The sequence below is a fragment of the Pseudophryne corroboree genome, chromosome 4 (assembly GCF_028390025.1).
Source record: "Pseudophryne corroboree isolate aPseCor3 chromosome 4, aPseCor3.hap2, whole genome shotgun sequence".
NCBI classification, from domain to species: domain Eukaryota; kingdom Metazoa; phylum Chordata; class Amphibia; order Anura; family Myobatrachidae; genus Pseudophryne; species Pseudophryne corroboree.
In genome coordinates this window covers 306,739,464-306,754,671 of record NC_086447.1, presented here as the reverse complement: position 1 = coordinate 306,754,671, position 15,208 = coordinate 306,739,464, and the positions used below count along the sequence as shown (strand labels likewise).

The following is a 15,208-nucleotide window of genomic DNA, read 5'->3' as shown; positions in this document are numbered from 1 at the left end:
ATGCACTTCTATCAACTATCAACTTATGTTGTCAGTGCTAATGCACCTGTTGTAATGTTAGATTATATGAAAATGTAGATAATCTGACCCTGTTATAGTCATTACCTTCTGCTATCTATGTGAATGGCAATGCACATACTATACAACTGGTTCACGTGGTTTGAAAACTATACATCATTTCATCCAACTTTTTGTGGTTGGAAATTGAACTGCATTTCTAAACATATTTTCCCACGTTACATAGAGTGATTTACAATATTAAAGGCTTTTATTTTATATTGTATTTGAATTGTATACTCTTTTTTGAAATCCAATTATTTATAAAAGATTCTACTTTGCCATTACACCTAAAAATGTATTTAAATGCACATTACCTGTCTCAGGTAATTTAATGGGATGGCACTCATCTGTCATTGCATTCTCGGTCACAGTAAACAGTCTTCTTAAAAGTGATATAGTTACAGGCTGTACCAGCAATGATGTCACTTTTGGATTCATTTCCCAAGAGTTGGCATCTAAATAAAAAAAAATAAAAGTACTCATTTAAATCATAAAGAGAGACAACATTTGGTATAAGGAGAAACATTTTTATTAGCACATTGTATGGCATTTAAAATGCACTTCTACTGTATCTTGCACTGAATCACAGTTCAGTAAAATGAGACCTTCGTCACTAACTCCAAATCTTATCATTCCTAATTTGTGATATAATTTCCTTCTTTTGCATTTTCAAATTTTACTGCTTATTCTGTTGCCTGCAGGGTACTAGATAATTGCCATAATCTGATTGGTTTCTATGGGGTACGGCTTCACTTATGTTCTTTAAAATATTTGATAAATTTCCCCCTTAGTCTTCTAGAGCAGTCTTAAATAAAGCTGATTCTGATTCTATAGCAGTCTAAAGTGGGTAGACAAATCTGAATTTGTTATACCATAATCAGGGAATAGGTGAGAGATCTGCATTCCACTTTGCTTAATTCAGCAAAGATTAATCAACAATATGACAAAATCAGTACAGACATAACTTCCTTTCACAATTGTTCTCTTAAATGCTCAGTGTATTTTTCTATCTTGTCACTTATTGGCAGAAGCTGGTAATACTGTAAACCACAGAATTACTGTAGACCAGGCATATCCAAACTGCGGCCCTCCAGCTGTTGAGAAACTACACATCCCAGCATGCCCTGACACAGCTTTAGCATTCTCTGACAACAAAATTGTGTCAGGGCATGCTGGGAAATGTAGTTTCACAACAGCTGGAGGGCCGCAGTTTGGACATGCCTGCTGTAGACAAATGGTACCTGGAAACACAGTCTCACTGTATTCCATGTATAAGCTTGGGACTGGAAAGGAAAAAATGCTAATTTATTGCTAAAGATGTTAACATTTTTTATTGTGATTTATTTGTAATATTTCTGTTAGTAGTTTTCTAGTTTGCAATACACATTTATTGGCAAGCTGCTCAATCAGATTGTGATGTCACTTAGGTGCTACAAGGGAGGGTTAATTCTGAGTGTGAAAAAACATTTTGCTATCCCGAATGCACACTGAGTGAAAAATAACACTACATAATAATCATGGTTGCGTACATCTGCAGATATAGGGCTAAGCTCCTAGGTCAAACAGCAAGGCGTCTCTGTGTCACTGGGGGTCCCTAACACTAGGTATTTGTCCGGGTCATGGGACCCCATCATGTCGGCACAGGCTGGCAACCCCAGGGCAACACACAAAAGTGAAAATTAGTAATGGTTAATTAAGAAGCACATAGGTGCTATGTAAGTGATGGGTGTGATTAAAATAATAAAATAGTACAAAAATATAAAATGTTATTAGGAAAAACATAAGTGTTAGAGTCTGCCAACCTAAAGCATCCCAGCCACACCAGCACAAGGGGCACCGCGCCCCAAATTCACCCTATAAATAATTACAAATATGTCTGGGTCAGATAGCCCAGTGTAAGGCAACATGATAATGGCTCCTACAGAACTCTGGAGGCATCAATACTTCCTAATGCTGACCTATCCATGCCTCTCTAAACTGCAATACACATTTATTGGCAAGCTGCTTAATCACATTGTGATGTCACTCAGGTGCTAAAAGGGAGTGGTAATGCTGAGTAATTCTGAGTAAGAAAAAACATTTTGCTATCTCTCAGTGTGCATTAGGGATAGCAAAAGTTTTTTTCTTTAACAGATTTTAGTTCAACAGTATATATCTATCATTTTGCTAAGCATGGAAGAATGGGTAGTGGGACATAGTAAACTGTGGCACCATTAGCTACTGTTGATACAACACTACAAAAAGGGTCTTACTGGATGCAAATACTCTAATTTGGTTGTGTTTGCAATTGTTCTAGAGCAGGGGTGTCAATCTCACGGCCCGCATGTGTCCCCCTCCACTTTCTATTGGGGTCAGCGGTTGGGCAGTGGTCCTTTTGCGGCCTGACCACCTTCTCCGGTGGTGGCACTGGTATCTTAAATCAGGTGCCGGTTCATGAGCCAGTCAGAGCTCGCGGATAGGCAGCCAATCAGGAGCTGCCGGTCTGTGAGCTCTGATTGGCTCATGAACCGGTGTCTGACTTAAGATACCCACGCCGCCAGAGACCGGACTGAGGAGCAGGAGAGGCACGTGTTGCACTCTCCTGCCATCACACGCAGCCAGGCAGGACATCCTCAGCAGCAGGCAGCAGCGGCAGTGAGCACATTGTGGGCATATATATATCTGGCACAGTGTTGGCATATGTATATTTGGCACATAGTGGGCATATGTCTTTTGGCACAGTGTGGGCATATGTTTTCTGACACAGTGTGGGCATATGTTATCTGGCACTGTGGGGGCATATGTATATCTGGCACAGTGTGGGTATATGTTATCTGGCACTGTGGGGGCATATGTATATCTGGCACAGTGGGGGCATATGTGTATCTGGCACTATTGGGGGCATGTGTGTTTCTGGCACTGCACTACTGGTGGCATATATGTATCTGGCACTATTGGTGGCATATGTGTTTCTGGCACTGCACTACTGAGGGCATATTTGTAGCTGGCCCCCATGTGTGCATCACACACCCATTTTTGGGGTGCATGTGCCTTCGGCGCGTTCACACAGTACCGTTAAGGAATTTTGCCTACTTGCACCACTGCTTTAAAGTAAATGTTTTCTTCACGATACTTGACATCTCTTTGATTATACTTTAATGTTGGTTTTTCTAAAAAAAACACCTTTGAAAATTGCATATTAGACTGTTTCTTTATCTTGCGGCCCACACAAGACTTAGACCTTGATTAATCGGACCAGTTAGGATTTTGAGTTCGACATGCCTGGTCTTGAGGTATGGATGTGCTGGATGTGTGGAAGATCCCCTGATGTAGGAAAGCAGAATTTTAAGGAAGCAGGTTGACTTTGTTTTCATTTTATTACCACTTATTTTTTTATGTATGCTGGCCAGTATAAACAGCTATGTTATTTTAGATAATGGAAAATGTAGGTAGTTCTGCAAATAGTTCATAGGTGTAAAGTACAGTATACAGTGACAGATTCTGATGAGAGTCTATGCTAATGCCTTAATAATACTAATTATACAGTATGCCATTTTACCAACAATTATAACAGGGTGCATGTTCTGTGTAAAAAACTATATATATATATATATATATATATAGCTAGGCATAGACAAGTGAAGGTCATAATTATGTGCATGCCGAAGGCACACGCGCACTCTGGAAAGGGGGCGTGGCCACTCAGATGGGGCGTATCCTTCAGTGAAGTTTACCACACCATATACGCCTTATACACATTATGCATCACAATAGTAGGACCCCTTACTGGTTCCCCTTTCACGTTATACCACACAGTATGAGCCAAAATTCACATTATACCACACAGTATGAGCCGAAGTTCACATTATAGCACACAGAATGAGCCGAAATTCATATTATAGCACACGGTATGAGACGAAATTCACATTATAGCACATTTTAAGTGTCACTGACCTAGGTTGGGGGTGTTGTGAACTCGGGGGTTCTCCCGATGGTAGGGGAGAGGAACCACATTTGGGTCGAAACAGGGATGGCTTGATATAGGTCTTCCTCATACAGGACTCTGACAGTAGAGCTTGGTGAAAATATTAAAGGACTTTATTGAAGGAAGGGGGCAACACAATGTCACATAACAGAGAAGGAGCGTATGGAGAAATGTCCAGAACGTACTTGTGAGTGATGGTAAAAGATACTGGTGACTGAAGAACTTGAAAGTGGTGGTTAAAAGACACTGATGATTTGAAGAACTTGAGAGCGGTGGTTAAGACTCTGATAATTTGAAGAACTTGAGAGCGGTGGTTAAAGACACTGATGATTTAAAGAACTTGAGAGCGGTGGTTAAAGAAACTGATGATTTGAAGAACTTGAGAGCAGTGGTTACAGACACTGAGGATTTGTTTAACTTGGGAGCGAGGGTTAAAGACACTGAGGACTTGTATAACTTGAGAGCGACGTTTAACCTGCAGCCCACGCTGACTCCAAGAAGCACTGGTGACTGGAGCGCAGTGGAACCCAGCAGCGTCTGGGAACGCTGGAAGCTGTGCAACAATTGACACCTGGAAATGCCGGAGACACTGGGGTATGCTGCAAAGAGATCCGCCGAGAACAGAAGCACTGGCATCCACTTCAGAGGAAAAGACGATACTCAGCCGAGGCTCTGCCCGGCGTCTGCCTTTGAATCTCCCGCCTTCGCTGGATTGGCAGAACAGTCCGATGACGTCATCCGCTCCCCACCCACGTGATGCCGGGTGTCATGGCGGCGCCCCTGCCCCGGGGAACCGCCGGTAGCCACGCCAGCCAGACGCCGGAGCCCGTGAACCACCGAAGGCGGAGGCTGCAACACAGACCAGCTGGCACGCAGGGGTAAGCGCGGCGAATGCCGCCCATGGCGTGTGACAGTACTCCCCGGACACTTTCCAGGTTTTGTTGGATGTCTGGAATGGAAAATCCGCACCACTCGGGGAGCCATAACTTCAGTAGCCTTGAGCCAGCTACTCTCCTCGGGGCCAAAACCTTTCACTCCACCAAATACTGTAGATTCTTGTGAAGATAATGAGAGTCGAGAATAGCTTTGATTTCAAAGTCCGTTCCAGCTTTAGACTCAGCAGAGGTTGGCCTCGGGGATTTTAAATGGAACCGGTTTAAAATAAGGGGGCGAAGGAGAGAGACATGAAAGGAGTTTGGTACCCGGAGGTGGGAAGGCAATCCCAATTTGCAGACAACCGGGTTCAGGATTTGTAACACAGGGTAAGGACCAATAAACTTTGGGGCGAACTTCATAGTGGGCACCCTTAACTGGAGGTTGCGGGTGGAGAGCCATACCCTGTCACCAACCTTGTATTGGGGAGCTGCTCGTCGCTTCCTATCCGCAAAGAACTTATAGCGGCCGGAGACTCTCTTGAGATTAGCATGAACTCGACTCCAAATTTGGCTGAAGTGTCGAAGAGTAGAGGCTGCAGCAGGAACATCCTCCGGAGGACAAATGGGTAATTCAGGAACTTGAGGATGGAACCCATAATTAATGAAAAATGGGGACTCACCAGTCGAAGAGTGGTACAGATGATTGTGGGCAAACTCGGCCCATGGCAACAGTTCCACCCAATCATCTTGCGAGGGAGAGAGATAAGAACGGAGAAAAGTCTCTAAATCTTGATTGACACGTTCAGTTTGCCCATTGGTTTGCGGATGGTAAGCGGATGAAAACCTGAGTTTTATTTGTAAGGCCGCACAGAGAGCTCTCCAGAATCTTGCAGTGAATTGTACCCCCCGGTCAGAGACGATTTCCTGAGGTAAGCCGTGCAGGCGGAAATGTTCTCGGATAAATAACAACGCCAACTTGGGAGCTGATGGTAACCCGGTCAAAGGTACGAAATGTGCCATCTTAGAAAAACGGTCGATAATTACCCAGACAGTATTGTGACCCTTGGAGAGGGGCAATTCGGTGACAAAGTCCATAGAGATATGGGTCCAAGGCCTCTGAGGAATGGACAGTGGATGCAACAACCCCACAGGAGGCAAACGAAGAATTTTGTGCTGAGCACACTGAGGACATGAGTTGACATAATCTTGAATATCCTTCTTCATAGTGTCCCACCAGTAAGACCTTCGTAGAAACTCCCACATCTTTTGAACTCCAGGGTGACCGGAAAACTTGGAAATATGAGCCCACTGCAACAACCTTGGTCGAAATTTAGCTGGCACAGACATTCTCCCAGGAGGAGGGCCCAGAGCGGTGGGAGCCGCTGACATAGAAACTGGACTGAGAATCAAAGCCTTCTCAACGGAATTCTCCTCATCCGAAGCTGTTAAGGAATGGGATAAAGCATCAGCCTTGGTGTTAAAAGTTCTGGCCCGGTACTTAATAACAAACGAAAACCGAGTAAAGAAGAGCGCCCATCTAGCTTGACGGGGATTCAAGCACTGGGCCGTCTTGAGGTACAGCAAATTCTTATGATCAGTGAAAATTGTAATTAGGTGTTTAGCACCATCCAAAAGATATCTCCATTCCTCCAAAGCAGATTTTATTGCCAAAAGCTCTTTGTCTCCAATGGTGTAATTCTGTTCCGCAGGAGAGAATTTGCGAGAATGGAAACCACATGGATGTAACTTCCCATCTGGAGCGTACTGCGAAAGCACGGCACCTATGCCTACCGTGGAGGCATCAACTTCCAAAAAGAATGGTTTTGAAAAATTTGGTTGTTGAAGTACTGGAGCAAACATTAAGGCTGCCTTTAACGGAGCGAACACTGCTACAGCTTCGGAGGACCAATGACTTGGGTCAGAACCCTTCTTGGTCTGGGCAGTAATAGGTGCCACGATGGTAGAAAATCCCTTTATGAATTTCCGGTAGTAATTTGCAAAATCCAGAAATCGTTGTACCACTTTCAAGGAAAGAGGCTGAGTCCAGTCCCGGATGGCAGTAAGTTACTCTGGATCCATACGAAGCTCCGTGCCCGAAATGATGTAACCAAGAAATGGAATAGAAGGAACCTCAAAAGTACATTTGGAAATCTTGCCATAAAGATGATTCTCTCGCAATCGAAGAAGTACCTCCTTGACCTGTATTCTGTACTCTGTGAGATTTTTAGAAAATATCAGATTGTCATCCAAATATACCACTACACTTAGGTATAGCATATCCCGAAAGACTTAATTAATGAATCCCTGGAAGATGGCAGGGGCGTTGCTGAGGCCAAACGGCATTACCAGATACTCGTAATGCGAACGCCGCCCATGGCGTGTGACAGTAAGAGCCAAAATTAACATAATAGCAAACGGTATGAGCCGAAATTCACATTATAGCACATGGTATGAGCCTAAATTCACATTATAGCACACGGTATGAGCCGAAATTCACATTGTAGCACATGGTATGAACCTAAATTCACATTATAGAGTGACAGAGGGACAGGGAGAGTAACAGCAGGGACATGGAAAGTGACAGCAGGGACATGAAAAGTGACAGCAGGGACAAGGAGAGTGACAGAGAGTGGGACAGTGAGGGCATATAGTAGGGACTAGGGAGAGAGAAAGGCAGCAGGGTAAGATTACCTGTTTAGCAGCGGCGGTGGTCTGCAGTGCGGTGGATGAGGAGGCTGTGGTAGGCGCGGGGTGGAGGAGGCTGTGGGCCTCGGAGATACTGTGGAGGAGGAGGCTGTGGGTGTGCGGAGGTCTGAGGGCGGCAAAGGAGGCTAAGGGCGGCTGCAGCGGATCTGGGACCAGGCTGGCTTTATTATCCCCCAGTGTAATGCCCCCAGTAGTTTAGCCCTCACGTAGTTTGCCCCATGTAGTTTATCCCCCAGTGGTAATGCCCCCAGTAGTTTAGCCCCCATGTAGTTTGCCCTTAGTAGTTAGCCCCATTAGTAATGCCCCCAGTAGTTTAGCCCACGTAGTTATGCCCCCTTGTAGTTTGCCCACTTGTAGTTTAGCCCGTAGTAGTAATGCCCCAAGTAGTAATGCCGCCAGTAAAGTCTCTGTAGTTATGCCCCCAGTAGTTTATCCCCCTTGTAGTAATGCCCCCCAGTAGATTGCCCCTTGTAGTTTATCCCCATTGTAGTAATGCCCCCACGTAGTAATGCCCCTGTAGTTATGCCACCAGTAGCTTGCCCCTTTGTAGGTTGCCCCCAGTAGTAAAGCCCCCCCAGTAGTTAGCCCCAGTAGATGTGCAGCTACACATATGAAAAAAAAAATAACACCAGGATACTCACCGTGCCCCGCTCCCGCGTCCGACCGCTGCAGTCCTCTGGGCGTCCTTTCCTCGGCACTATGGGAGGGACATCATGACGTCTCTCCCATAGAGCGCACTGACAGAGCCGGAAGCTGGAGCTCAGTAGTGAGCTCCTGCCTCTGGCTGACGCTGTGCAGGGAGAGCTGGGCGCCACTTGTAAAACAATCTCAGCAGCGCCAGTCATCTCACTGCAGCACCTGGTAAACATCGTGTGAGGTGAGTCGGAGAAGGCGGAACTGCCTTTCGTCTCCAAGTGGAACTGACGGAACGCAGTTCCGCCCCATTCCGGCTCACTTAACCCCTGCATATGTGTGTATATATGTAGTGAGAGAGAAAGCAAAACACACCTAATAGATAGATCAGGCTGGCAGCTGGTCTGCTCTTGCTTGGCTCCGCCTCCAGCATTAAGGCTCCTCTGCTACCTGGAGATGCAGACGTGCTATGATGTCAACTTTCCAACCGACAGTAGAGGGACTGGAGGAGGCGGGATGGGTTAAATCAATCATTCCCTCTTGCACCGCCCACCCACCACCACATCACTGATATGGGTGGCCACGGCACCGGCAGATGGCGCAGCAACCAAAGGAAAGCCCCGGAAGCCAGGCTCAGCCTCCTGTCCTATTTATAGTATTCAAGCAGCGAGAGGGCGAGCCGAACAAAGAAGGGTGGGTGGGCTGGCCGAGTTCGGCCAGCCACTTCCTGCATTGATGCTCGCGCTCAGACACGACTGACGCACAGCCCACGGCAGAATAGATGCTGCAGGCAGCGGAGGTGGGGCAGCAGAAGCCTGGCTGCAGGGTTCTCTACTTAAATAGGTTGCCTGTGTGTAGTTAAGGTAGACGGGCGGAGGCGGAACTGGTTCCGCCTCCAATTAGAAGTGCCGGAACGCAGTTCCGCCTCGTTCCGGACCACTGTAACTGTGCACTGAATCCAACCAACAAAAACAATACAATATACTGTATGTAGCAGTTGCCATATCACTATATAGAATTGCTTGTACTTTATTTGCCATATCACTATATAGAATTGCTTGTCATTTAATTAGACTTTTTCATTTTTGTAATAGTATTATTATTATCATCATTATTATTATTATTATTTAGTTCCTTTAACACAATAATCATGGTTAATTTTATACAAAAGAACAACAAATGACAACAGAATGTTGCAGTGGAGTATACTAGCTTTTAATATGAATGTCTTAGTCTCCTCAATGTGGTAAGATGTCCCCTGTTTGCAGTATGTCAAAGAGGAAAGCAGATTTTTTATTTATTGTTTGACTAAAACATTCAAATAGTTCTATAATGGGTAGTTAGTGTGGCTCTATAGCGCAACCCTTGTGCAGCCTGTGCATAATACCGAAGGTCTCCCCAAGACCAGAGTGAATATAGTATAAATGTGTGTTTAGGTATAGTAACAGTGGGCACTAAGTGTTTTCACAAATAAATTTATTGGACACATTTTGATGTATCAATTTCAATATTTTTATTGAAAGCATTATTTTCTATTTTTATATTGTGTCATCTAACAATTTTACTGTGTCCAATAAATGTATTTGTGAAAAAACTTAGCGCCCACTGTTACTATACCTAAACACATTTATACTATATTCAAATAGTTCTGTCATATGAACTTCTAAGGATACAACAACTTTAATGAGATCAATGACACAGTTTAGACATATTTTATTTATTACCATATGGATAAGGTCTACTGTCACAGCTTCATATCAATTTAGACTTTAACAAATCCATCTTCTTCTTTTTTTAGACAAAATGACAAAAAATTTAACAAAACACATTTTTATTTTAGTTTATTCAACTGATTTATTTTTAGCTTCAAAGAATATGAAAAATTCTAATACTAATTTCTGTTAAACACCTACTTTCTGCATTAAACTGGATGAAAACAATAATGTGAGCTATGAGGTCATTAAATTTGACTGGAAATGAGTGGGAATGAATGTTATTGAGGCTAATAATACAATAGGAACAAAAATAGGATACAATTCTGTGATTTTAGCTGTTTTTATGATTTTTGTAAAAAAAAATACAAAAAGGAACAGATCAAAAACCAAAAACATACAAAGATCATTTTTGGCAAAACCAAATATAGATCCAAAACATGAAGGAGCTATGGATCCAAAACCAAAACTCATGATGGGGGGCTGGCACACACCTCTATTTAAAATCGACCAGAATAGAACCAACATCCCCACAAAATTAATTACAATATTTCTATCCCAAAAAGCTAATTTACTAAAAGTCAGTTTAGTTACATTTTAAAATCATTGGTTGATGTGAGTTCTATTTGAAGTTCTAAATGTGTTCTGTTCACCAAAAATCAACCTAAAATCTATAAAAATCAACCAAATAATCGATCAAAAATCCCAAATTAGGCAAAATTTTACAGAAGCATTTCTATTGGCCACACGCACCGTCAGTTGCACTGAATTACCCACAAACACCTTAATTCCTGTGCTAATTTGCATATCCATGATTTTTTTTAAATGATTGTGGTTTTAGACAATTCCACATGATTTAAAATCAAATACAACGGTTTCGGTTCTATTGAAAATGTTGATTTTTGACAGATTTTGAGTAGATTTTGACTTTTGTAAATACCTCTCAAACAAAATCAACTGCAAATCGATTGAAAATCACAATTGACTTTTAGTAAATATACCAAGGGTCTGATTTCATCATCTAATTGACTCATGGAGGATTATAATATGATTCTCTGTAGATTAAGGCATCTCTTATAGGGGATCCGTTCTGAAGATCGACAGTGTCTAGGTCGACAATGTTTAGGTCAACCACTATAGGTCGACAGTCACTAGGTCGACATGGATGGAAGGTCGACAGGGTTTCTAGGTCGACATGTGCTAGGTCGACAGGTCTAAAGGTCGACATGAGTTTTTCACATTTTTTTCTTTTTAAATTTTTTTTTATACTTAACGATCCACGTGGACTACGATTGGAACGGTAAAGTGTGCTGAGCGAAGCGGTAGCGGAGCGAAGGCACCATGCCCGAAGCATGGCGAGTGAAGCGAGCCATGCGAGGGGACGCGGTGCACTAATTTGGGATCCCGGTCACTCTACGAAGAAAACAAAAAAAAAAAAAAAAATCCTCATGTCGACCTTTAGACCTGTCGACCTAGCACATGTCGACCTAGAAACCCTGTCGACCTTCCATCCATGTCGACCTAGTGACTGTCGACCTATAGTGGTCGACCTAAACATTGTTGACCTAGACACTGTCGATTTGATGAACCACACCCCTCTTATAGTGTGGATAAAAATATGTCATTTTTGGTATTATACTGTAAGTGCTTTATCTCATTTTATGAAATATTATTTCTTCAGTGTACTCTGGGAACTACAGTATGATTTCTATAACAAACTGTATGGATTAAAGTTTTGCTTTACACCAAGTGCACTGTAGTCACTGAATGTCTTTGGGCCCTTCACCACAGATTGTAAACATTGAGCCTGATATTGCAACTGTCCAACTCCCATCCATGGTCTATGCTATTATTTGTAGACACGTACAGTAGGCAGGTTACCTATATACAATACCCAAAGATGCTTTAAGAGAGGAAGAGGCCCATGTGCAGGCACCGATTGGACCCCCTACTCTCTGGCAGTGCAGTTGACTCTGGCATTGTACCAGACTGTACTGTGCATGTGCAGGTCTCCAGGAACAAGGCACCGGTGCTGCATTTCCAGGGACATCTCTATTGGCAGGTGTGAATCACTGGAACATGGCAGTGGCAGCCTTTTTCCCAGCAAGTTTCTGCAACCCTACAGACAGCATAGGGCCAACAGAGTGGTAAGTATAATTAAATGGGTGCAGGGTGTTTGGTGTGTGGGCCCCCTGGACCCAGGTGCCTGGGTGCACTGCACACCTTGCACCCTTTATAGATACATATAGATTGGTAAATGCTCAATTAGCTTAGTGATATCATTCAGGTGCTCGAAAGGAAGGGGTATTTCTGAGCAAGAAAAAAAGCAATTGTTTCCCCAGCACACTGAATGGATAACAGTAACCAGATATAAATCCCACCTGATAATAGAATTCAGAGATCTTCGTTACACATATTTGCGCAAATGTGTGGTTAAGCCCCAAAGCCGCATCAAGGACTCTCTGTATATTTGGGGTCCCTAGCGCTATATCTAGGTGCAGGGTGTGGCACCCCAAAACACCAGAATGAGCCAGAAAGCACAGCGTGACATACCAGTGTAAAAAACTATAGTGTTAATAAATTAGTATTTAGGAAGCCGAAGCTATAGAGGGGGTGATACAAACATGAAATGTAATTAAAATAGAGAAATAGTGTTAGAAAATTAATAAGTGAAAAGTGTTAATAGAATGTAAAGGTATGCCACACTAAAGCCATCCAGCTCAGCCAGTCCAGAGGCACCACACCTCACACCTCCATTACCCCAATCTGGGTCTAATATTAACCAGCAAGGAGTCACATGATAATGGCTCCTTACTAAAATATGTCTAAGCTAAGAGCTACTTACCTTGGAGCAACCCCATAATGCTCCATGTGGCATGTCAGGGCCTGCACCTCCTCCTAATGCAGAAACCTCTCTGCCTCTCACAACATACATATAGATTGGTAAATGCTCAATTAGCTTAGTGATATCATTCAGGTGCTCGAAAGGAAGGGGTATTTCTGAGCAAGAAAAAAAGCAATTGTTTCCCCAGCACACTGAATGGATAACAGTAACCAGATATAAATCCCACCTGATAATAGAATTCAGAGATCTTCGTTACACATATTTGCGCAAATGTGTGGTTAAGCCCCAAAGCCGCATCAAGGCCTCTCTGTATATTTGGGGTCCCTAGCGCTATATCTAGGTGCAGGGTGTGGCACCCCAAAACACCAGAATGAGCCAGAAAGCACAGCGTGACATACCAGTGTAAAAAACTATAGTGTTAATAAATTAGTATTTAGGAAGCCGAAGCTATAGAGGGGGTGATACAAACATGAAATGTAATTAAAATAGAGAAATAGTGTTAGAAAATTAATAAGTGAAAAGTGTTAATAGAATGTAAAGGTATGCCACACTAAAGCCATCCAGCTCAGCCAGTCCAGAGGCACCACACCTCACACCTCCATTACCCCAATCTGGGTCTAATATTAACCAGCAAGGAGTCACATGATAATGGCTCCTTACTAAAATATGTCTAAGCTAAGAGCTACTTACCTTGGAGCAACCCCATAATGCTCCATGTGGCATGTCAGGGCCTGCACCTCCTCCTAATGCAGAAACCTCTCTGCCTCTCACAACATACATATAGATTGGTAAATGCTCAATTAGCTTAGTGATATCATTCAGGTGCTCGAAAGGAAGGGGTATTTCTGAGCAAGAAAAAAAGCAATTGTTTCCCCAGCACACTGAATGGATAACAGTAACCAGATATAAATCCCACCTGATAATAGAATTCAGAGATCTTCGTTACACATATTTGCGCAAATGTGTGGTTAAGCCCCAAAGCCGCATCAAGGCCTCTCTGTATATTTGGGGTCCCTAGCGCTATATCTAGGTGCAGGGTGTGGCACCCCAAAACACCAGAATGAGCCAGAAAGCACAGCGTGACATACCAGTGTAAAAAACTATAGTGTTAATAAATTCTCTGAATTCTATTATCAGGTGGGATTTATATCTGGTTACTGTTATCCATTCAGTGTGCTGGGGAAACAATTGCTTTTTTTCTTACCCTTTATAGATACACCAGTGGCTATAACATAAGCTTTTTTAATATGATATTCAGTTAACATAAAACTGTATATCAACAATATATCATACCTCCAACATTTTAGCGTAAGGGACTGGGACATTACAGTATGTGCACACAGAAGGGACATGACCTTGCAGCACAGGGGTGTGGTCTCACACCATGAGAGCATTTACACATGCTGAGCTCTTCCCAAACTTATGGGTTGCCCACAGAATCCATTCACTGATGCTTAGAAAGTGAGACTCAGAGAAATTGACCTTTCAACTGCCTCCACCACCACGTGGGACAAAGCAGCCACTGGTTGGATGGCGGGACAGTGCCTAAAAAAGGAGAGTTATAGTAGACTTACCATGGTTAACACTCTTTCTGCGAGGTACATTGGTTCCATAGGGCACCCACCCTGGCGCACCTTGCTTCCTGTCATGAGAATGTGGTTCTATGTGATTAACATCTGCCTTCTCTCTTGCCTGCTCCTGCATTGGGCTTGTTAACAAAACTGAGCTCTCAGTGCCTGGAGGCAGGGTTATAGAGCAACCTGGGACATCCTAAAGCTTTAGTCTGTTGGTGCCTCTGGATCAAGATCTACTCTACACCCCGATGTTTCGCTGTTGAACCCAATGTACCTCGCATAAAGAGTGTTAACCATGGTAAGTCTACCATAACACTCCTTTTTTAAGCACTGTCCCGCCATCCCACCAGTGGCTGCTTTGTCCCACGTGGTGGTGGGGGCAGTTGAAAGGTCAATTTTTCTGAGTCTCACTTTCTAACAATTAGTGAATGGATGCTGTGGGCAACCCATAAGTTTGGGAAGAGCTCAGCATGTGGAAATGCTCTCATGGTGTGAGACCACACCCCTACAGTAGGGTACATTATGATCCAGAGGGAAACATTGGGGATGTCTTAAAGCAGTTCCTAAAGAGAGGGGATGCACCATAGTGGGCATAAAAACTTGGCATCCAAAGGAAGCTTCCTGGGAGGTGAAGGTATCAAATGCATATAACCTAATAAACGTGTTCACAGATGACCACGTAGTCGCCTTGCACAATTGTTCTGCAGACGCTCCATGAAGTGCCACCCAAGAAGGTCCAACCGACCGAGTAGAATGGGCATTAATAGCAGCAGGAGCTGGGAGACCAGCCTGCGCATGAGCTTGTGCAATCACCATTCTAATCCATCTAGCCAAGGTTT

The 15,208-nt window shown here is 43.5% G+C and overlaps 1 protein-coding gene across 8 annotated transcripts in view; it reads right to left on the bottom strand.

Annotated features, from left to right (window-relative positions):
• NAALADL2 (N-acetylated alpha-linked acidic dipeptidase like 2) overlaps nucleotides 1–15,208 on the bottom strand; it is a 1,057,096-nt gene that overhangs the window by 374,672 nt on the left and 667,216 nt on the right. For all 8 annotated transcript variants that reach the window (XM_063916285.1, XM_063916288.1, XM_063916286.1 and 5 more), the window contains one exon: nucleotides 375–515. In XM_063916285.1, the coding sequence (XP_063772355.1) occupies nucleotides 375–515 (141 nt within the window). The remainder of the gene's footprint in view (nucleotides 1–374; nucleotides 516–15,208) is intronic.